We start from the raw sequence: 24,906 nt of genomic DNA, 5'->3' as shown, positions 1-24,906 counted from the left end.
TGGAAAATAAGTATTTTAATATGTTTGTATGACAATGTTGTGTTATGAAAGACACTGCCACACCCTCCTGACCTTAGAGATCCTTTTTATGTCTCTATTTGGTTTGGTCAGGGTTTGGGGTGGGTATTCTATGTTCTATTATTTATATTTATATGTTTTGGCCGGGTAGGGTTCTCAATCAGGGACAGCTGTCTATCGTTGTCTCTGATTGAGAACCACATTAAAGTAGCTCCTTTCCCACCTGTCTTTGTGGCAAGTTGACTTTTGTTTATGGCTCATAGCCTTTAGCTTCACGATTTGTTTTTTTTGTAGTTATTGTTTTGTTCTGTGTCTTTTTTCCAAATAAAAAGAGAAATGTACGCTCACCAAGCTTCACCTTGGTCTTCTTCCTTTAACGGCCGTGACAGACACATTTAGTCAATAGGTGTAACGGCTGTTGTGGGAAGAAGAGGAGGACCAAGGTGCAGCGTGGTAAGTGTTCATATTTGAAATATTTTAATGATAATATTTTAACAATAACCAACCAACGAACAGTCCTGTAAGGTACAACACTAAACAGAAAATAACCACCCACAAAACACAATGGAAAACAGGCTACCTAAATATGGTTCTCAATCAGGGACAACGATTGACAGCTGCCTCTGATTGAGAACCATACCAGGCCAAACACAGAAATAGAAAATCATAGACAAACTAACATAGACAACCTACCCAACTCACGCCCTGACCATACTAAAACAAAAGACAAAACAAAGGAACCAAGGTCAGAAGGTGACAATAGGCTTCATCTTTTGGTCTTAATCTTTGACCAATTCCCCCTCATTTTATTGTTCATATTGAATTAAATCTGAAATTATTTGTAATAAAAAATATTACTAATAAATTGTTCAAATGTATTTCAAGTAATCTTATGTTTGTCATTGCTTTCACATTGTGTCACTGGTGTTACCTTGCGTCACTGGTATTACTTTATGGCATATTGGTGTTCTGCCATCAGAGTTGCCCAATTTAATTTAACATGGTTTTTGTATCTACCTAACTGTTGCTACATTCATTAGTAAACATTTTAAGGATATGATCATTCAACTTTGACGACTCAACCTCAATTATTTCTAACGTTACAAAAACCAATAGTATAAATGGAAAAGTGTCAGACAATAGAACGTTACACATGCATGTTTAAAGTAAATTATTACTAATCCAAACAATTTCTTAGTTTTATCATGAACCTTTTCTGTCTTTGATTATATATGCAAATTAAGACTGAAATTACATTCTAGAAAGCCTGAATTCTCATCTAAAATATAGGTAACACCAGTGACAAAAAGGCAGCACAATCATTTTTTTATGTAATATAGTAAAAATAAAAAATATGTTAAGCTGTCAATTATGTTGATTTATAATGTTAAGTGGTTAACTAATATCTGACTAAGTTTTGATTTAAAAAAGTAATTACAATTTCTCAAAGTTGGCTGTTCAAAAAGCCAACATTTTCATAGAATGACCCACATATGTCTTCACATTTTCCATTTCACAATTACATCAGAGTTTACACGGCATATGAATATGGGTTCATCTTCGGCAGTAGAACTAGGCTCTTGTACTGAGCTGTAGTGAACTGTCAAAAGAAGATTAAGTAAACAGTCCCATCTGCTGGATAGAAAGGAGCATGCAGCTCCTTCAGCAGGGAGGTAAAGTAGTCCAGCCTCTTGTTATGATCCTCGACGGAATCACGTGACATGTTCTTGTTTTGCGCATCCAGTTCCCCGCACAGCCCGTGGACTGAACGACTCCTCTCAATATCGCCGTGAAAATGGGGACACCTGAGAACCTGTCTGGCGGTACAGGTGGGCGAAGGGAGCCCCTCAGATTTGACCAGGATGCGTCCGCGACGGCCGTGGACATGGACACGGCAATTGTGCTTCTCGGAGCCGGCGTGACAGCTATCACACACCCGCTGCTGTACGTCAAACTGCTCATTCAGGTAGCTAGCTAGTTACTCAATTTAGCTAAATCTACATTGGTTTGAGTTATTCATTATTTTGCCAGCAAGCACGAGGGCTATCACTTTGAGGTCCCACTTTCAGGATTATGATTGGGGTGTTTGAGTTTGCTTACCGGCTAGCTAGGGAGTTTGCGGTCAACATCTAACGTTCGCTTATTTATAAATGTTTTGGTATTTCACCCCCCTTTTCTACCATATTTCGAACATGCTAGCTTGCTAACTAAATAACTAACGTCAGAGATGGCATCATCTCTAGTCCTGGCTTGGCCCAACCCCAGTCAAACCTCAAGCTTTGAGCATAGCCAATATTATCTCTCATAAGTATGTGTGTCTGGGGAGAACAGATAAAGCGAAATTGACATTATTTGCATTTAATCCTAGCTACATTTGGTCAAATTCTCTACGTGCCAGCCTGCCCTTTTCAGTACCTAACTATCCAAGATGCCACTTCTCTGTCAACTGCAAGTGCCAAGATCCTACCACTACAACTAGGGCCTAGCTACCTACGACAGCTATGAAAAATATATAAAAATGATTCCCCTTCAGTATGCCAGCTTGCCTCCAGTGAGTTGTGTGTGCTTTCAGATTGGACATGAGCCCCTCACCCCAACTGTCGGAACCACCATGTTTGGGAGGAAAGTGTTGTACCTACCTGGATTCTTCTCCTATGGTGTGTGAGTCTTGCTCATGGGTTATCATCCTTTGTCACCCTGTATATGGGGAATACGAGTTGACAGGACTGTGATGGCTATCTGTCGGTCCACAGCACAGCACATCGTAAGGGTTGATGGAAAGATGGGACTCTTCCGAGGTCTATCCCCTCGTATAATGTCCAGTGCCATCTCCACCATGGTCCGGAGTAAAGTCAAACAGGTAAGGGAATCCTAAACCCAGAGGAGTGGTAGTTCATAATCACTCATAACTGCAGCTGCTCTCAATAGGTTTTTGAAACTCGCCACTCTGGCCACAAAAGCCTATAATCCAACCAATCATCGGAGCTTGCCAATGTGTAGTCAGTGTCCTTATCAAATGAGAGAGACACGTGTAATTGTATAATGCATTTGTGACAGTATGTGGGAAGAACCCCGTATATCAAGTTATTTAAGCCCTTCTTTTTCCTCTCCAGGCCGTCCCAGCAGAGCAGGCGGAGCATGTATCGAACAGAGACGACTTGAAGACCTCCCTCAGGAAAGTGATGAAAGAGGTGAGAGGTCGAAGTGTGATAGGGAGCATAATATGAAAGTATAAAATGTCAAGTGTGTCCATGTGAAGCCAGTTGAGTTTATGACATTCTGGTCTGGAAGTATTATGATTACGATATCCATATAATGTGTATGTACGCACGCACAAAACTTCTATTTCCGTGACATGGACTATCCAGGTGAAAGCCATGATCCCTTATTGATGCCACTTGTTAAATCCACTTCAATCAGTGTAGATGAAGGGGAGGAGACCGGTTAAAGAAGGATTCTTAAGCTTTGAGACAATTGAGACGTGTGTGCCATTCATAGGGTGAATGGTCAAGACAAAAGATTTAAGTGCCTTTGAACGGGGTATGGTAGTAGGTGCCAGGCGCACTGGTTTGTGTCAACTGCCACGCTGTTGATTTTTCACGCTCAACAGTTTTCTGTGTGCATCAAGAATGGTCCAACACTCAAAGGACATCCAACCAACTTGACACAACTGTGGGAAGCATTGGAGTCAACATGGGCCAGCATCCCTGTGAAACATTTTGGACACCTTGTAGAGTCCATGCCCAGATTAATTGAGGCTGGTCCGAGGGCGAAAGGGGAGGGGTGCAACTCAATATTAGGAAGGTGTTCCTACTGTTTGGTATACTCAGTGTATTATTTAAATAAACACATCAATACAGTAACTTTTGAATGAAAGCATGGACTTCTAATATATGTATAATACCTGTAATAAGATATTCATAAATACACTCTTATGTTGTGGTTAATGATATATAACATTGTTGTGCAGTTCTATATTTGCTGGTCTTATTTTTAGTGTTCGCAATAGATTCCAGTGTTTCCTACTTGGTCATTTCTGAACGGTTTAGATGTAGCAGTTTTGCATAGCCATGCCCACTGATACTTGGCACAGTTTGATTTCCTCTTTCTCTCACTCAAGACCTCACATGAGATGGTCATCCAGTGCCTGTCCAGAATAGCCACTCATCCCTTCCATGGTAAATCCTGCCGATTGTCTGTCTGTTTATTTTCTTTATTGGAGTTTATAGCTTTGTTTTTTTAATTCAGACTAGCTAGGTTTCCATCCAATATGCCACAGATTTTCATGCAAATATTCAAAAATCCACATAGAAAAAATATGAGAATTTTGAGTTTCCATCAAACTGGCATGTTGTGGATAAAAAGCTGTGCTTGATGACGTAGTGCACATAAAAAGCACTTTTGAGCTTAAGTTTCCAACTACTGAATAAAAATCAGAAGTTCAATGTGTTTACATCGCATTTTCAACTCTACTGATGGCTTTGTCACAGAAACTGTTGCGATAAATAGCCATCTTGCCCAATCTGTTTTCGGCATATGCTCTCTAGTCTAGACAGTGGCCGCCAAGAAATTTGACAGGGTAGGTTATATGATGAGAAATGGATAAGATAAATATTATTTTTATTTGATAATGGAAGCCCAGCAACGATCATCATGTCACCAGCTTTCAAATAATACCCTCGATATTTATTGGAAATTTGAATCTCATCACTGTGCACTTTTAACTACAAATGAAAAAGTTAATCATAGCTTATTTAATCTGCCTATACATTTTTCATGCTTTTTCCACATTGTGGTGGGCTATAGGGTACAGCGTAACATATCATCACATGAATCCAAGTTTACTTCAACATTATGGTTGTTATATATTTGTGTATATATATATATATATATATATAAGTTGTAAACTGTCTTGTTCAAAACATATTGATACAACAGTAGCTAAGATGTGGAGAATTCTGTCCGTAATAAAGCGCTGCTCTACCTTCTTAATAGCACTATCAACAAGGCAGGTCCTACAGGCCCTAGTTTTGTCACACCTGGACTGCTGATCAAGTGCCACAAAAAGGGACTTAAGAAAATTGCAATTAGCTCTAAACAGGGCAGCACAGCTGGCCCTTGGATGTGCACGGAGAGCTAATATTAAGAATATGCATGTCAATCTCTCCTGGCTCAAAGTGGAGAAGAAATGTACTTCATTACTACTTGTATTTATGAGAGGTTGAAAGCACCAAGCTGTCTGTTTGAACTACTGGCACACATCTCAGACACCCATGCATACCCCACAAGACATGCCACAAGAGGTCTCTTCACAGTCCCCAAGTCCAGAACAGACTTTGGGAGGTGCACAGTACTACATAGAGCCACGACTACACGGAACTCTATTCCACATCAAGTAACTGATGCAGCAGTAAAATTTGATTTAAAAAAACAAACAGATAAAAATAAACCTTATGGAACAGCGGGGACTGTGAGGCAACACAAACAGGCACAGTAACATGCATACACATACATGATAACATACGCAGTACACGCACACATGGACTTTGTACTTTAGATATGTGGTAGTGGTGGGGTAGGGGCCTGAGGGCACACAGTGTGTTGTGAATGTATTGTAATGTTTTTAAAATTGTATAAGCTGCCTTCATTTTGCTGGACCCCAGGAAGAGTAGATCCTGCCTTGGCAGTAGATAATGGGGATCCATAATAAATACAAATCACACATCGTTGCTATTTGCATAGTTAGCCTCAGGCAAATCTTGCAATTCTTTAGCCATTCCTGAACTTGCTACCAAAAACTAGCTACATATGCACCAAAACAAAGGATCTAATGATTGTCTCTTTGCAGCAAAATCTGAACTGGGATGGTTGTATCCCCCATATACAGAATATAACATTCTATTGGTCGCAAGATATAATTATTTAAATAAAAAAACTTTTGAATCCGGTGCCGTTTTGTGTATCAGTTCATAAACCATGTGCATAGAATCGGTACATCGAATCTCTTCCCAACTATATGGCATAGCTGTCATTTTTCTGGTCCTTAAGTGAAACTGGTATAGTTTTTTATTCATATCAATTTTCTTTAATCAATTTTGGTCGTTAATGAGGATCGGACCCTTTTTTTCAGTCTCTGCCTAAAATGACATACCCAATTCTAACTGCCTGTAGCTCAGGACCTGAAACAAGGATACACATATTCTTGATACCATTTGAAAGGAAACACTGAAGTTTGTGGAAATGTGAAATGAACTCAGTTCCTATATTTGAATATACAAATTCATTTTATCAAACAAAACTATGCTACATTTTTATCTCTGGGACCCCAGGATGACAAATTAGAGCAAGATTACTGATTGTAACTACATTATTTACCTCCAGAGGTATTGTTTTATTGTTGTGCACTTTCCTCAAACAATAGCATAGTATTTTTTCACTGTAATAGCTACTGTAAATTGGACAGCATAGTTAGATTAATGCAGGGCCGACAGACAAGGTCTTAACATTTTCCTCTTCCATTTTTGCGGCAATGCTGCAATTAGTTGGCAGTGGTGTAAAAATACTTTCAAGTACCCCAAAAAAAATACTTCGGTAGTATCTGTACTTTACTTTACTATTTATTTTTACTTCACTTCGTTCCTAAAGATAATAATGTACTTTTTACTCCATACATTTTCCCTGAAACTCAAAAGTACTCATTACGTTTTGAATGGCTACCATAACAGGAAAATGGTCCAGTTCACACACTTATCAAGAGAACATCTCTGCTCGTCCCTATTGCCTCTGATCTGGCAGACTCACTAAACACAAATGCTTTGTTTGTGTTTAGTCCCTGTGCCCAAGGAAGCGAAGGTAACCAGCCTAAATGATTACCACCCCGTAGCACTCTCGTCGGTAGCCATGAAGTGCTATGAAAGGCTGGTCATGGCTCACATCAACAGCATCCTCCTGGATAACCTACACCCACTCCAATTTGCATACCGCCCCAACAGATCCACAGATGACGCATTCTCAATCGCACTTCATGCTTCCCTTTCCCACCTGGACAAAATGAACACCTATGTGAGAATGCTGTTCATTGACTACAGCTGAGCATTCAACACCATAGTGCCCACAAAGCTAATCACTAAGCTATGGACCCTGGGACTAAACACCTCCCTCTGCAACTGGATCCTGGACTTCTTGATGGGCTGCCCCCAGGTGGTAAGGGTAGGCAACAACACGTCTGGCACGCTGATCCTCAACACTGGAGCCCATCAGGGGTGTGTACTTAGTCCCCTCCTGTACTCCCTGCTCACCCACGACTGCGTGGCCAAACACGACTCCAACACCATCATAAAGTTTGCTGACGACACAACAGTGGTATGTATGCCTGATCACCGACAACTTTGAGTCAGCCTATAGGGAGGAGGTCAGAGAACTGGCAGTGTGGAGCCAGGCCAACAACCTTTCCCTCAATGTGAGGCAAGACAAAGTAGCTGATTGTGGACTACAGGAAAAGGAGGACCGAACAAGCCCCCATTAACATCGACGGAGCTGTAGTGGAGCGGGTCGAGAGTTGCAAGTTCCTTGGTGTCCACATTACCAACAAACTATCATGGTCCAAACACACCAAGACAGTTGTGAAGAGTACACAACAACACCTTTTCCCCCTCAGGAGACTGAAAAGATTTGGCATGGGTCCCCAGATCCTCAAAGTTATTCTGCTGCTCAATTGAGAGCATCCTGACTGGTTGCATCACTGCCTGGTATGGCAACTGCTCGGCCTCCAACTGCAAGGCACTACAGAGGGCAGTGCGAACGGCCCAGGGGCCAAGCTTCCTGCCATCCAGGACCTCTATACCAGGCGGTGTTAGAGGAAAGCCCTAAAAATGTTCAAAGACTCCAGCCACCCGAGTCATAGACTGTTTTCTCTGCTACTGTACGGCAAGCGGTACTTGGGGGTATGTTGATTTTAGAGGCTTCATTTAAACTTTGTCTGGTTTCTACATATAACCACATTTTTGTCAGTTCAAAACAGAGCTACTCACTCCCCATCTGTCCTATCGGTACACGCATGCTCCTCCTTTTATGGTTATTATATCAGTAGTTGAGCATAACAGCGTTTCCACTGCAATTGTCACATAATTAATTGGGATATTTTGCTGACAAATTTGCCGTTTCCATCAGGCCTGCCGTGAGTTTTTTTCTAATTCATCCGCATGAGTTGGTTGGATGGAAACCTGGTTAGTGTAGTTTTCTAGTAGCAGTTATCTTAAGATTTGCTGGTCTCGTTCATTTGTTAGCTCTCAGATTTGGTTTCTTTGTGATGTCCTGCAGATAACACCGTTTGCTCCCCTGACGTTGTTGTCCTGTCTTTCAGTGATCTCCGTGCGATGCATGGCTCAGTTTGTGGGGAGAGAAGTCAAGTACAGGTAAGGTGTGACACATGCAAGCATACCTCAGATACTGAATGCAAATTAACAAAGGGAGTTGTTGACTTGACTCTGTTACCTTACAGTTTCTCAGTGTGTCATGAGTGTCATGGTAGTTCATCTAACACTTGGCATGAATGTCATAATTGACAAGAAAGTGTCCATTTCATTACTGCAACTTCATGACTTCATTGACATGGTACAATACAGAATATTTATTCCAAAATTCTAAGCGATCTACATTAGTTGAAGTAATAGAATGGATAGCTTAGTTTAATTAGAGGCACTCAGAGGTTCTAAACATGTAGTTGTAAAAGATTAACACTTGGGTGATTTGTGTTTAATTTGAAGTTTTCATCTTGGTTTCCTCTGGGATTGACTTTGACAGGGGGCTGTTCAGCAGCATCACCAAAATCTTCAACGATGAGGGCATTGGGGGATTCTTTGTGTAAGTAATGCTTTTTTTATTCCACTTTGTAAAGTAATTTAATTTCTTACTAGTCAGACTTTGTAAGTAGGAGAAGTGAGACATTCTTTGTCATTAAGTGTAATTCTTACAGACATCACCCTAATGGTAGTGTGAATCTCCTAGTTTGTGTAGCACAGTGGTCACCAACATTTTCTGAGTCAAGATCACTTTCTGAGTCAAAATGCATGCCGAGATCTGCCACTCTGATTTTTTAATTAACATGACTTAAAAAATGTAAGCCTATGCAACATTAACCAATTAAAAACAGTTCTGTAGCAATTAGGTTTGTGCAGTAAGCTATAGGTCCAATACATTATCACCACATACCGGCTTTGCTTGAATTTACCTGCCAATGCATTGTTGTTCAGGACATTTTTTGAAATTATATTTCACATTTTGAGTTGGGCTATCTGATCACACCGGTAATAGAACCATTGTTGTATTACTTGTGAGGCACAGCTGAGTGAGCATACATTTAAGTAATTTGCTTTTTATTTTACTGGGCTGATGGTGCCTGCATCTGATGGTCAGTCTCAGCGGAGGGAGAGAGCAGCAGACTGAGGGTCCGTCTCTCAATATCCCTCCGCTCTCCCTTTCCTCCACTGACACTGACCAAAGGGGACACAGTCTTCCAGCTGATGGAAAAACTCGAGCCGCACTGCATTATTTCTGCCTTATGCACAAATTAATGTTGTTACTCCTATGAACAGAGAAATGAAATATATGATATTAAAAAAATATAATAACAACAACGCAAGCCTATAGCTACACTTTCCTACTCATACATTACTGCTGCAGTGCTTTGTTGTAGCGCTGAGTGGAAATAGGAAGAACATGCATTTTATGGGTTATAAAAGTGTTGAATACAAAGTTGACAGTGCTAAGTAAGAACTTGAAACATGAACTCACTCATAAAAACAGCAGCTCTTTGCTATATTCATTGACAGTCTCTCTCTAGTTAAGGTTTTAAACATTTTGAAATCTCACAGTATCAATTTTGCCGTAGCTTTCTTGTATGCCTGCTACGTTACTGCAGACTCGGTCATCTGAGCAATCTGATTGGCCAGCGGTGGCATAGTGCACTTGATTTACCTCTCCAGGCCCACCTGGAAGGCAGAGTTTGTACCTTCAGACACATGAAATGGCAACAGTTTGCCTACCCGGCGGGCAGGGCAGCTGAATTGGCTGCACCTACCAACAACAGCCCGAGACTAATACAAAAAAATAGGAATAAAAGGCTTTATCGTTGAGTTTTGTACAGGAATGCCTTGGAGATCGACAAGTCGATCGCGATCCACAAGTTGGTGACCACTGGTGTAGCACTATAGGTGAGGGACATTATTATCCTTTGTGTTAGGGCTGAGACCTCACGATACGATGTTATGACGATACTTAGGTGCCAATACGATATGTATTGCGATTCTATATGTATTGCTATTCGATACTGCGATTTTATTGCAATTTGATGTTCCAAACATATATTGCTCACTATGGGCCCAATCCCAACTTAGGAATTGATGCCTTCCCTATACTCGCCTTTCCTACACACTTCTCAGAATTTGGTATTCAGACTTACTTTTTTCAGTCGCGTAACGCGCTCTGCAGGTGTGGCTACCTTGCGCGCTCTCAATACATTTCATTCAACTGCTAGTTGAAGTTTTCATTCAATGGGGTTTTGAGTACATTTATCTTAAGCCATTGCTTTTAATACGATGTACCTTTTTTAATTTGAATTTTGTCAACAGACTCAGTAGAATACATTGAGAGAACGCGATCAGAATATTAGGGATCGATGAAAGAAAGCCATCTATGCGTATTCGTCTTCGTTTCAGTACGCACTGGCAGATTTAAAAATACTCTGATCTAGTAGATTATTTAGGCACATTTTAGGGTTAGTAAAGTATACAAAAAAAATACAGTGGTTTGATTCATCCTGAAAGTTGTCATATTCAAGTTCATAAAATATTGGAAGGTGGAAAAAAGTGTTTAATAGGGGTTGAACTATAGTCCTATAAATCCACCCTAATTCTCACTAATCATGGAACTGTATGACAACGGTCCAGTCGTTGTGAACCCTGCGCCAGGTTCTAGGTTTAACCTGCTACATGTGGTCTGAGTTCCATAATCATAGGCTACATGTCCCAAATGATTGCACAACGTTAGCCTAATATGACCCACTAATGCCAGGAACTTACAAGGATGTGACAGAGGAAAGAACGATAAACTGAATGGAATAGAGTGATGCATAAATAAATGTATGTGGGTATTACTGACGGTGGCTCCTGATTGTGGCTAATATTTAAGGTCAGAATACGACGTGTCTAGACACAGTGGCGGATTTAGGGAAAGGCGACATAGGCAGCCACCCAGGGCGGCATCTTGCCGGGGCGGCACGGGGCGCCCGCACAAAACTTTTTTGGAATGGAGACATTTGTCGGAGTGGGGGCTCTGATTCTAGTTTGTGAGCTAGGCAGGCTACTGCCTGGGAAGGTCTCACATTCAGAAGTACGAGATGGAAAGGGGGGTAAGTTGACCTCAGGTCTCCCCACTGGAAGCCTGAGGTAGGGGGAGCGAGGGAATCTATCAAATAGCGCACCTCCAACTTTCTACAGTACTAATGCAATTATACAAGCTAGAACCGCCACTGTCTAGACATACCACTGCCACACCTTTGTTTATTCAAGCTCCACCTCAATTGAATAGTGAGTGAATAGTAACATGCTATTCTCATGTTAAGTTCAAGGTCAGAGAATGCATAGAGAGAGTGCATAAAAAGGGAATTACATTACATTTACATGCCCTTTACTTTGGTCGGAATTGTGGCCTAGATATCTGCTGCAGAGAGACAAGAGAGCATGAAAATGTTTTGATCAGCCATGGAACTAAAAGTGCTGAAAACACGTTGGCTCACTATTTAAATAGAAGATGGGGAACAAGCTATAGGATGACAAATACCAGAGTTTTGCCGCAGGTGCAGTCGACTAGCGCTAGCTAATGCCAAAAATAATACACTGAACAAAAATATAAACGCTACATGTAAAGTGTTGGTCCCATGTTTCATGAGCTGAAATAAAAGATCCATAACATATTCCATATGCACAGCTTATTTCCCTCACGTTGTGTGCACACATGTATTTACATCCCTGTTAGTGAGCATTTCTCCTTTGTCAATATAATCCATCCACCTGACAGGTGTAGGTATATCAACAAGCAGATTAAACAGCATGATCATTACACAGGTGCACCCTGTTCTGGTGACAATAAAAGGCCACTTTAAAATGTGTAGTTTTGTCACAAAACACAATACCACAGATGTCTCAAGAGTGTGCAATTGGCATTTCTTAAATTATTTTAATTTTATTTCACCTTTATTTAACCAGGTAGGCTAGTTGAGAACAAGTTCTCATTTACAACTGCGACCTGGCCAAGATAAAGCATAGCAGTGTGAACAGACAACACAGAAAAAAAAGAGAGTCTATATACATTGTGTGCAAAAGGCATGAGGAGGTAGGCGAATAATTACAATTTTGCAGATTAACACTGGAGTGATAAATGATCAGATGGTCATTAGATGAGATGGAGATATTGGTGTGCAAAAGAGCAGAAAAGTAAATAAATATAAACAGTATGGGGATGAGGTAGGTAAATTGGGTGGGCTATTAACCGATAGACTATGTACAGCTGCAGCGATCGGTTAGCTGCTCAGATAGCAAATGTTTGAAGTTGGTGAGGGAGATAAGTCTCCAACTTCAGCGATTTTTGCAATTCGTTCCAGTCACAGGTAGCAGAACGAAAGGCAGCCAAATGAGGTGTTGGCTTTAGGGATGATCAGTGAGATACACCTGCTGGAGCGCGTGCTACGGGTGGGTGTTGCCATCGCGACCAGTGAACTGAGATAAGGCGGAGCTTTACCTAGCATGGACTTGTAGATGACCTGGAGCCAGTGGGTCTGGCGACGAATATGTAGCGAGGGCCAGCCGACTAGAGCATACAGGTCGCAGTGGTGGGTGGTATAAGGTGCTTTAGTAACAAAATGGATGGCACTGTGATAAACTGCATCCAGTTTGCTGAGTAGAGTATTGGAAGCTATTTTGTAGATGACATCGCCGAAGTCGAGGATCGGTAGGATAGTCAGTTTTACTAGGGTAAGTTTGGCGGCGTGAGTGAAGGAGGCTTTGTTGCGGAATAGAAAGCCGACTCTAGATTTGATTTTAGATTGGAGATGTTTGATATGAGTCTGGAAGGAGAGTTTAGAGTCTGCCCAGACACCTAGGTACTTATAGATGTCCACATATTCTAGGCCGGAACCATCCAGGGTGGTGATGCTAGTCGGGCGTGCGGGTGCAGGCAGCGAACGGATGAAAAGCATGCATTTGGTTTTACTAGCATTTAAGAGCAGTTGGAGGCCACGGAAGGAGTGTTGTATGGCGTTGAAGCTCGTTTGTAGGTTAGATAGCACAGTGTCCAAGGAAGGGCCGAAAGTATACAGAATGGTGTCGTCTGCGTAGAGGTGGATCATGGAATCGCCCGCAGCAAGAGCAGCAAGAGCAACATCATTGATATATACAGAGAAAAGGAATGTCCACCAGAGCTGTTGCCAGAGATTTGCATGTTAATTTCTCTACCATAAGCCGCCTCCAACATTGTTTTAGAGAATTTGTAATAAAGCCCTTTTGTGGGGAAAATATTATTCTGATTGGCTGGGCTCCCCAGTGGGTGGGCTTATGCCCTCCCAGGCCCACCCATGGCTGCACCCCTGCCCAGTCACGTAAAATCCATAGATTAGAGCCTAATTTATTTATTTTAATTGACTGATTTACTTTTATAAGAACTGTAACTCAGTAAAATCTTTGAAATTGTAGCTGTTATGTTTATATTTTTGTTCAGTATGTGCCTTCAGAAAGTATTCATACTTTCAGACTTTAATTTTGTATTACTTTAAAACAATTCTAAAAACATAATTCCATCGGGGTCTAGGGTACAGACATCCCAAGTATTCCGGATAGCACCGACCACCAAACAACAATCTCTTCCTGGTACACACTTGCATTAAAGGGTGACTACACCCATAATCAACATTTAAAAAAAAAAAAAATCCCAGACCTCAGAAATAGTCTCCTGATGTGATTTAAACATTGTTGTGGACTTAGAACTTCAAATGTTTTGTTTTTTAGCAAAAACCTGGAAACACTGAAATCTGTAAAAATGTAACAGTGAAAACGGAATTTGGGGAAAAAAATTACGTAATCAAACAAAAAATACAACTGATTTTATAGGGCCCTAGGTAAGAATCAATATTTCTGGTTCAAAACCATTGACATTGTTTTGTTTTGATCTGTACTGTATTTATGTCCTTTCCCCTTATTGGACGCTTTATGTTTGCAGGGGGGTTGTGCCCCATATCCTGGGTGAGGTCATCTTTCTGTGGTGTTGTAACCTCCTGGCCCACTTCATCAACACCTACGCCGTGGACGACAATGTAAGCACGGTACCTACACCTCTAAGCACTGATCTAAGATCAGTGGTCACTTTAATAACCTAAGTGAGACAACACATCTCAGTTGAAGTTGTAGATACTTTACGAAGCCATTTCTATTTGAATTTTTTTATTTAACCTTTATTTAACTAGGCAAGTTCTTATTTACAATGACGGCCTACCCCGGCCAAACCCGGACGACGCTGGGCCAATTGGCCGGTTGTGATACAGCCTAGAATCGAACCAGGGTCTGTAGTGACGCTTCTAGCACTGAGATGCAGTACACTCGCGAGCCCCATGGGGGCAGGAAGAATACAATAATCTACTTGCTTTGTTACCAACTCTTGAATAACAGAAAAATAAACCTGGAAACAAATTCCAGTTCATCCTTGGTTCAGCACTGGACATGAGTTTCATAGTTAAAGTCAGAAAAAAGTCAGCAATGTATTCTTTGTACTTTTTCTTTAATGATACCCATTACATAGGAATAGTACAAAAACTATATAAATATATATTAGGATCCCCATTAGGCGGATCTCCAGTGGCGACAACTAGTCTTACTGGGGTCCGACACATAACAAAAAAAACATTACAGACAAAAGACTGTAAAATGTACATACATTTTGTGTGCATCTATCAGTTACACATACATGTCAGTACATACACACAACAACTAGGTCACATGGTGGGAAATGCTTGTGCCGTGAAGGGAAATGCTTGTTTTGTTGAACCCAGGTTTGCTGTTCACTTGCGCTATATGAGATGGGAGCTCCATGCACTCATTTCTTATAAAAACAGGAAGTGATGCAGTTTTTCTCAACTCTTAGCCAAGAGAGACTGGCATGTATATTATTAATATTAGCCATGTCACTCTGTTCTGGGCTGCAGTTTAATTAGGTCTTCCCATGTGAATGGACAATAATGAAGATAAGATAAAACTAGAGATTACAGGACTTGCTTTGTCGAGTGTGGTGTCAAAAAGCAGAGCATCTCTTTATTAGGGACAAACCTCTTCCCCCATCTTTACAATCATTGAATCTACAGTGCCTTCGGAAAGTATTCAGACCCCTTGACCTTTTTCAAAATAAAAAACATAAATATTTACTTAATTATTAAGGTGCATCCTGTTTCCATTGATCATCCTTGAGTTGTTTCTACAACTTGATTGGAGTCCACCTGTGGTAAATTCAATTTATTGGACATGATTTGGAAAGGAACACACCTGCCTATATAAGGTCCCATATTTGACAGTGCATGTCAGAGCTAAATTCAACCCATGCGGTCGAAGGAATTGTCCGTAGACTTCCGAGACATGATTTTGTCGAGGCACATATCTGGGGAAGGGTACCAAAAAAGGTCCCCAAGAACACATTGGCCTCCATCATTGTTAAATGGAAGAAGTTTGGAACCACCAAGCACTTTCCTAGAGCTGGCAGCACGTCCAAACTTAGCAATCGGGGGAGAAGGGTCAGGGATGTGACCAACAATCCGATGGTCTCTCTGACAGAGCTCCAGAGTTCCTCTGTGGAGATGAGAGACCCTTCCAGAAGGACAACCATCTCTGCAGCACTCTACCGATCAGGCCTTTATGGTAGAGCGGCCAGACGGAAGCCACTCTATAGCAAAAGGAACATGACAGCCCACTTGGAGTTTTCCAAAAGGCACGTAAAGGACTAGCAGACCATGAGAAACAAGATTCTCTGGTCTGATGAAACCAAGATTGAACTCTTTGGACTGAATGCCAACCGTCACGTCTGGAGGAAACCTGGCCCAGACTTTAACCTGATAAAACATCGCTGGAGAGACCTGAAAATAGCTGTGCAGCGATGCTCCCCATCCAGCCTGACAGAGCTTCTGATCTGCAGTGAATAATGGAAGAAACTCCCCAAATACAGGTGTGCCAAGCTTGTAGCGTCATACAGTCTTGAGTCTTCTTGGGTAATAGCTGCTAAAGGTGCTTTAACAAAGTACTGAGTAAAGGGTTTGAATGCTTATGTAAATGTCATATTTACATTTTATAAATTACACAAGTATATTAAAACCTGTTTTTGCTTTGTCATTATGGGGTATTGTGTGTAGATTAAGGTGGATGAACAATGTAATACATTTTTGAATAGGGCTGTAACGTAACAAAATTTGGGAAAAGTCAAGGGGTCTGAATACTTTCTGAATTCACTGTATTGTGAACACTGCATCCAATGGGTACGGATACAGCTTTAGAACAAAGTTCTGCAGTACTAGTAAAAATGTGATTGATACATGTGGATGATTTTGTTCCTGTAGTGTTTGTAAACACCCTGGTAGGTTGATTAATATCCTGAAGCAGATTACAGGCACTGGTTACAGCGAGAAGCGTTCTCTGAATATTCAGGTCCCCAAGAAAGTAGACCTCTCTGTTTACATCACCTACACTATCAAGTATTTCAAAAACATTATTTAGATACTGACTGTTAGCACTTGGTGGCCTATAGCAACACCCCAAAATAATAGGCTTTAGATGGGGCAGGTGAACCTGCAACCACAACACTTCAATTACACTTGACATGAGATCTTCTCTTAGTGTTACAGGGAAATGGCTCTGAATATATACATATATACAGCAACACCTCCCCCATAAGCATTCTTCTCTCTTCTATAGATGTTATATCCTTGTATTGCTAATTCTGTATCATCAAATGAGTAGTCTCAGAAATAGCTAATATATGAATGTTATCTGATATTAACAAGTTATTGATTTCATGAACCTTGTTTCTAAGGCTACATACAGTGCCTTGCGAAAGTATTCGGCCCCCTTGAACTTTGCGACCTTTTGCCACATTTCAGGCTTCAAACATAAAGATATAAAACTGTATTTTTTTGTGAAGAATCAACAACAAGTGGGACACAATCATGAAGTGGAACGTCATTTATTGGATATTTCAAACTTTTTTTTAACAAATCAAAGGTCGCAGGGAAGATGGAAACAGAAACAAACAGCATAGATCTAGACAGCCACAAGCCTGGGACAATCTGCTGTCCCAGCCACAGGGGCTAACTGCGTCGTTGGCTGTGCTCAAGCCCTCAAGAAAACCCAGCTAGCTTGATAGGAAGTTAGTAGCTAGGCTAGCTGCTACGAAAAGCAGCTCCTCAGACCCATGTTTGGCAGGATCCCAGGACAGATAGCAGCGGTCCCAGCAACTGATGCCAACCGCGTCATGGGATCCAAACTCAAAAGGTAGCTTGCTAGTTACCAAGCTTTTTCAATAGAACACTTTTTCAGAGACTTTCAAAACTTTCCAAAACAACAAACAGAGCTGGTCCGCGTTCAACAGGAAGTGGGTTTAGCTAGAGAGCACCCGAGATGAGGTAGGTAGTCATTCAAAAATCACGTTAAACACTTATGTTGGTTATCTACAGTGTTCCGTCATGAAAATACTGTTTTCCAGCACATGATCTCTAAGATTGTCATGCTATTCTGTTTAAAATTAATGTGCACATATGCACAATAAGTATGAGGTTGGTACTGGAGGGTGATGGTCCATGGTTCAAGGCCTCCCTTGGTTCCTTCTGAGGCAGGGTCTGGTAAACCCAATGACGATGGGGTACAGGGTAGGGGTTGATATTTGGCAGTTCAACACTGGGCTGGAGGATCTGGTAAATCCAGTGATGACTGGGTAGCCAGTTTGCATCTAGTCTCTCAACACCGGTTCAATATCTAACAGATCAGGGCAGATGCCCCAGAGCCAGTCATCAGAAGATATCATGTGTTGGAAAACAGTGTTTTGTGCAAGAAAATTATGTCTTAACACAATTTTTTTGTAAATGCTTCCCTCTCACACTTTTCTGCAGTTCAGCCAAGCCCCAGCAGTGAGAAGCTACACCAAGTTTGTGATGGGGGTAAGTTAAGCTGCACAACCTCTACATGTCTTTGTACAAATTTTTCTGAAACTGAAATGTGGTGAGGATATTTTGAATATGTGTTTCCCTAGGTTATCTCTAAAAGCCTCCTTTTACTTTGTTTATCTGATGGTGTTGCAACTACAGCACTTGTGTCCATCTTATTTTCCCGTGTTTGATCTCCCTACCCCTGTCTCCAGATTGCAGTGAGTGTGTTGACGTACCCATTTATGCTGGTGGCAGACCTAATGGCAGTTAACAACTGTGGGTAAGGCTGGGATCACACCCATGTTTTTTTTTTAAAAGTATAAATGTTTTCAACTCCAGACTACCGGAGCACTACAAAAACGTGCATGCTTTGGAGGAGCCGTGCGTTTAAGAGCGTTGGGCCAGTAACTGATAAGTCGCTGGTTCGAATTCTCGAGGCGATTAGATGAAAAATCTGTATATGCCCTTGAGCAAGGTACTTAAGCCTAATTGCTCCTAGCTTCAGGGGGAAGCTGGTTCCACCATTGGGGTGACAGGACAGAGAAGAGCTTGGCAAGGCTGAGCGGGAGGGGCCAATACACCAGAGGTGGCAGAACGGAGTGCTCGGGTTGGGGTGTAGAGTTTGAGCATAGCCTGAAGGTAGGGATGGCCAGTTCCTCTTGCTGCTCCATAGGTAAGAACCATGGTCTGGAAGCCAGTGGAGTGTGTGGAGGAGCGGGGTGACATGAAGGGTACTTGGGCAGGTTGAAAACCAGGTGGGCTGCAGCGTTCTGGATAAGTTGCAGGGGTTTGAGCATTTAGCAAAGTAGTGATCAGAGACCTGGAGGGGGGTTGTGGTGAGATTAGTAGGCAAACTGGCTCTGGTAAAGATGAGGTAAAGCATATTGCCTGCCTTGTGAGTTGGAAGGGTTTGGGGAAAGGATGGGGTCAAAATAGGCAAGGAGGGGAAAGAGAGAGTTGGAATTATATATATGAACTTTACCCATTTATAAGACGCAAGTTTTTCGCATCCTCTGAGAAATGTGCGTGAAAATTCAGCGGTTCATTTTTAAATAACTACTTGTTTTAGTAGTTTAGTAGCATAGCTGCTGAGCAGGTCAACACACGTGAGCCAAAAGCAGGCATGCATCATTCACGGTAGTGGCAACATGTTCATCGGTTTTGCATTTAGTCATTCACTCATTCATTTAAAAAATATATCTTTATGAAAGGTAAAGCGTTTAAGACCAATGTACCCTCTAAGCTGCGTGCGCACCTTCTCCAGGACTTCCGCGCAGAAGAAATGCCAGGCCGTAACTTTGCAAGATTGAGTCTGATTTTGTTGTAGGCATAGTCAGAGCGCAAAGGAGTAGAATTCTATTGGCGGACAAGCTGTCTTTCAATCATCCCAGAGTGATTGCGCTTTTTAGATCAGTTCAGATCAGAGCCTCGGGTATGCACATTTGTTGATATTCTTTGAAAAGCCAGTCAGGTAAAAAAAAGTTACTAGCCATTTAGTCATTGTTAGCCACTGCTAGTGGCCTTTACCCTCTGCTCAGGCACCAGATGTTTTTTTAGCCTGGATAATACCTGCCAGCCTCGGACTGTTTTTCTCCACTACAATGCCAGATTCCTGCCGACCATTGATCATCACAGCTAGCTATCTTCAACTGAGTGACCCAGCCCCAAAGCTAGCCCTTAGCCAAGCGCATCTCCCGGCTAGCTAACGAAATTCCCACATCTACAATACCTCTTTCGCCATCTGGACCGGTCCCTTCGTTGACACGGCGCCCCGCCGTACCACCACGACTGGTCCGCAGACCAGTAATTCCATCAGCTGTGCCTTCAACCGGCCTTTGCCGGACGACAGAGCAGACGCTTCTACTTACCCTGGACTGCTAACTTTAAACGCTGTGTCTCCCACGTGCTAGCATAGTAACGACTACCTAGCTGCTTCCCTGTTTCATCTATTGCTGTCCCCTGGACCCTATGATCACTTGGCTACATAGCTGATGCCTGCTGGACTGTTCGTTTATCACGGTACTCCACTTTGTTTACCTTTGTTTATCTGTCGACCCTAACCCCGAACTCAGGCCCTGTGTGTAGTTAACCGACCCTCTCTGCCCATTCATCGCCATTTTACCTGTTGTTGTTGACTTAGCTGTTGTTGTCTTACCCGTTGTTGACTTAGATAGCTCTCCCAATCAACACATGATTGCTTTGTGCCTCGTTTTATGTCTCTCTCAAATGTCAATATGCCTTGTATACTGTTGTTTAGGATAATTATCATTGTTTTAGTTTACTGCGGAGCCCCTAGTCCCACTGTACATGTCTTAGATATCTCCTTTGTCCCACCTCCCACACATGCGGTGACCTCACCCAGTATAACAAGCATGTCCAGAGATGCAACCTCTCTTTTCATCACTCAGTACCTGGGCTTACCTCCGCTGTACCCGCACCCTGCCATAGCCCTGTCTACACATTATGCCCTGACTCTATTCTACCACGCCCAGAAATCTGTTACTTTAATTCTCTGTCCCCAACGCACCAGATGACCAGTTTTGATAGCCTTTAGCCGTACCCTCATCCTACTCCTCCTCTGTTCCTCGAGTGATGTGGAGGCTAACACAGGCCCTGCGTGTCCCCAGGCACTCATTTGTTGACTTCTGTATTCGAAAAAGCCTTGGTTTCATGCATGTTAACATCAGAAGCCTCCTCCCTAAGTTTGTTTTACTCACTACGTTAGCACACTCTGCCAACCCCAATGTCTGTCCTTGCCATGTCTGAATCCTGGCTTAGGAAGGCCACCAAAACTTCTGAGATTTCCATACCCAACTACAACATTTTCCTTCAAGATAGAACTGCCAAAGGAGGAGGAGTTGCAATCTACTGCAGAGATAAGTCTCTCACTGTTGCCGCCTGTTATAGACCCCCCCTCAGCTCCCAGCTGTGCCCTGGACACCATATGTGAATTGATTGCCCCCCATCTATCTTCAGAGTTCATTCTGTTAGATGACCTAAACTGGTATATGCTTAACACCCCAGCAGTCCTACAATCTATGCTAGATGCCCTCAATCTCACACAAATTATCAAGGAAACCACCAGGTACAACCCTAAATCTGTAAACATGGGCACCCTCATAGATATCATTCTGGCCTTCTAAATACACCTCTCTGTTTTCAACCAGGATCTCAGTGATCACTGCCTCATTGCCTGCATCCGCTATGGGTCCGCGGTCAAACGACCACCCCTCATCACTGTCATACGCTCCCTAAAACACTTCTGCGAGCAGCCCTTTCTAATCGACCTGGCCCAGGTATCCTGAAAGGATATTGACCTCATCCCGTCAGTCGAGGATGCCTGGTCGTTCTTTAAAAGTAATTTCCTCACCATCTTATATAAGAAAGTCCCATTTAAAAAAATGTAAAACTAATAACAGATATAGCCCTTGGTTCACTCCAGACCTGACTGCCCTTGACCGGCACAAAAACATCCTGTGGCGGACTGCAATAGCATTGAATAGTCCCCGCGATATGCAACTGTTCAGGGAAGTCAGGAACCAATACACACAGTCAGTCAGGAAAGCAAAGGCTAGCTTTTTCAAACAGAAATGTGCATCCTGTAGCTCTAATTCCAAAAGGTTTTGGGACACTGTAAAGTCCATGGAGAACAAGAGCACCTCCTCCCAGCTGCCCACTGCACTGAGGCTAGGTGACACGGTCACCACCGAAAATAAATAATTTCAATAAGCATTTCTCTACGGCTGGCCAAGCTTTCCTCCTGGCTACCCCAACCCCGGCCAACAGCTCCACACCCCTCGCAGCTACTTGCCCGAGCCTCCCCAGCTTCTCCTTCACCCAAATCCAGATCGCAGATGTTCTGAAAGAGCTGCAAAACCTGGACCCGTACAAATCAGCTGGGCTAGACAATCTGGACCCTCTCTTTCTAAAATTATCCGCCGCCATTGTTGCAACCCCTATTACCAGTCTGTTCAACCTCTCTTTTATTTAGTCCGAGATCCCTAAAGATTGGAAAGCTGCGGCGGTCATCCCCCTCTTCAAAGGGGGTGACACTCTAGACCCAAACTGTTAGACCTATATCCATCCTTCCCTGCCTTTCTAAAGTCTTTGAAAGCCAAGTTAATAAACAGATCACTGACCATTTCGAATCCCACCATACCTTCTCCGCTGTGCAATCCGGTTTCCGAGCTGGTCACAGGTGCACCTCAGCCACGCTCAAGGTACTAAACAATATCATAACCGCCATCGATAAAAGACAGTACTGTGCAGCCATCTTCATCGACCTGGCCAAGGCTTTCGACTCTGTCAATCACCGTATTCTTATTGGCAGACTCAATAGCCTTGGTTTCTCATATGACTGCCTCGCCTGGTTCACCAACTACTTCGCAGACAGAGTTCAGTGTGTAAAATCGGAGGGCCTGTTGTCCGGACCTCTGGCAGTCTCTATGGGGGTACCACAGGGTTCAATTCTCGGGCCGACACTTTCTCTGAATATATCAACGATCCACCTCTACGCAGACGACACCATTCTGTATACATCTGGCCCTTCTTTGGACACTGTGTTAACTAACCTCCAGACGAGCTTCAATGCCATACAATACTCCTTCCGTGGCCTCCAACAGCTCTTAAACACTAGCAAAACCAAATACATGCTTTTCAACCGTTCGTTGCCCCCACTCGCCCGCCCGACTAGCATCACTACTCTGGACGGTTCTGACCTAGAATACGTGGACGACTATACCTAGGTGTCTGGCTAGACTGTAAACTCTCCTCCCAGACTCATATAAAACATCTTCAATCCAAAATCAAATCTAGAATCAGCTTTCTATTTCACAACAAAGCCTCCTTCACTCACGCTGCCAACTTACCCTAGTAAAACTCAGCTCACTGTGATGATAAATTGGAAGAAAAGTTCAACAGCAGGTTGAAACTGAGTGTAAAACATGGTCATTGTGGATGTTTCAAAGCCTAATACAACGAAATGGACAGCTTTCTAAGGTGACGGTTATTTCAAAACTACATATGCATATTAGAGTTTATGCATATACATACACACCCCAAGCCCAACAATACATAGCCTACCACATATTACGCTTGGCATAAACATATAACACAAAACGGATTTAAGATGTCTTTGGCACATAATTGGTCTAGCCTATACTACAAAATGTAAAAAATTTGAGTAATCCCCTTTGAATGTGGACTATATTATGCACACTGGATGGACTGGTTACCTGATGCTATGCTTCAACATTTCTCCCAGAGTCTGGGAGAGAACATATAGCCAGTTGGTTCATTGATTGTGCAGGGCAATTTTGAACAGCCTAGTAATTTTTTATATTTCCACAATTAATTGGGTGACAATTTACCTTTAGCTATACAGAATATCGCAGCACCATGCGTTTCCATCACCACCTCTCGCTCCTTTATTCCTTTCATTTGTGCGCAGAGGGGCTGTCAAAAGTTTAGTGAAATAAACTCAGCAAAAAAAGAAACATCCTCTAACTGTCAAGACATAAACTGAACAAGTTCCACAGACATGGAATAATGTGTCCCTGAACAAAGGGGGGTTCAAAATCAAAAGTAACATTCAGTATCTGGCGTGTACACCAGCTGCATTAAGTACTGCAGTGCATCTCCTCCTCGTGGACTGCACCAGATTTGCCAGTTCTTGCTGTGAGATGTTACCCCACTCTTCTGCCAAGGTACCTGCAAGTTCCAGGACATTTCTGGGGGGAATGGCCCTAGTCCTCACCCTCCGATCCAACAGGTCCCAGACGTGCTCAATGGGATTGAGATCCGGGCTCTTCGCTGGCCATGGCAGAACACTGACATTCCTGTCTTGCAGGAAATCACGCACAGAACGAGCAGTATGACTGGTGGCATTGTCATGCTGGAGGGTCATGTCAGGATGAGCCTGCAGGAAGGGTACCACATGAGGGAGGAGGATGTCTTCCCTGTAACGCACAGCATTGAGATTGCCTGCAATGACAACCAGCTCAGTCCAATGATGCTGTGACACACTGCCCCAGACCATGACGGACCCTCCACCTCCAAATCGATCCCGCTCCAGAGTACAGGCCTCGGTGTAACGCTCATTCCTTATAATAAATAAATGCGAATCCGACCATCATCCCTGGTGAGAGAAAACAGTGACTCGTCAGTGAAGAGCACTTTTTGCAAGTCCTGTCTGGTCCAGCGATGGTGGGTTTGTGCCTATAGGTGACGTTGTTGCCGGTGATGTCTGGTGAGGACCTGCCTTACTACAGGCCTACAAGCCCTCAGTCCAGCCTCTCTCAGCCTATAGAGGACAGTCTGAGCACTGATGGAGGGATTGTGCGTTCCTGGTGTTACTCGGCAGTTGTTGTTGCCATCCTGTACCTGTCCTGCATGTGTGATGTTCGGATGTACCGATCCTGTGCAGGTGTTGTTACACATGGTCTGCCACTGCGAGGCCGATTAGCTGTCCGTCCCGTCTCCCTGTTGTGCTGTTTTCGGCGTCTCACAGTACGGACATTGAAATGTATTGCCCTGGCCACATCTGCAGTCCTCATGCCTCCTTGCAGCATGCCTAAGGCACGTTCATGCAGATGAGCAAGGACCCTGGGCATCTTTCTTTTGGTGTTTTTCAGAGTCAGTAGAAAGGCCTCTTTAGTGTCCTAAGT

General features: G+C 42.7%; 1 protein-coding gene across 1 annotated transcript in view; it reads left to right on the top strand.

Annotated features, from left to right (window-relative positions):
• The first annotated feature begins 1,676 nt into the window (after positions 1-1,676).
• LOC110491859 (mitochondrial carrier homolog 1) overlaps positions 1,677-24,906 on the top strand; it is a 36,664-nt gene continuing 13,434 nt past the window's right edge. Inside the window, exons 1-10 of the mRNA XM_021565673.3 lie at positions 1,677-1,984; positions 2,591-2,675; positions 2,772-2,878; positions 3,132-3,209; positions 4,139-4,196; positions 8,381-8,432; positions 8,821-8,880; positions 14,287-14,380; positions 18,206-18,253; positions 18,454-18,521. Coding sequence (XP_021421348.1) covers positions 1,814-1,984; positions 2,591-2,675; positions 2,772-2,878; positions 3,132-3,209; positions 4,139-4,196; positions 8,381-8,432; positions 8,821-8,880; positions 14,287-14,380; positions 18,206-18,253; positions 18,454-18,521 — 821 coding nt within the window. The 5' untranslated portion in view covers positions 1,677-1,813. The remainder of the gene's footprint in view (positions 1,985-2,590; positions 2,676-2,771; positions 2,879-3,131; positions 3,210-4,138; positions 4,197-8,380; positions 8,433-8,820; positions 8,881-14,286; positions 14,381-18,205; positions 18,254-18,453; positions 18,522-24,906) is intronic.

This window comes from Oncorhynchus mykiss, chromosome 16 (genome assembly GCF_057628025.1).
Source record: "Oncorhynchus mykiss isolate SJ-2025 chromosome 16, ASM5762802v1, whole genome shotgun sequence".
NCBI classification, from domain to species: Eukaryota; Metazoa; Chordata; class Actinopteri; order Salmoniformes; family Salmonidae; genus Oncorhynchus; species Oncorhynchus mykiss.
This window is presented reverse-complemented; position numbering and strand designations above follow the sequence as displayed.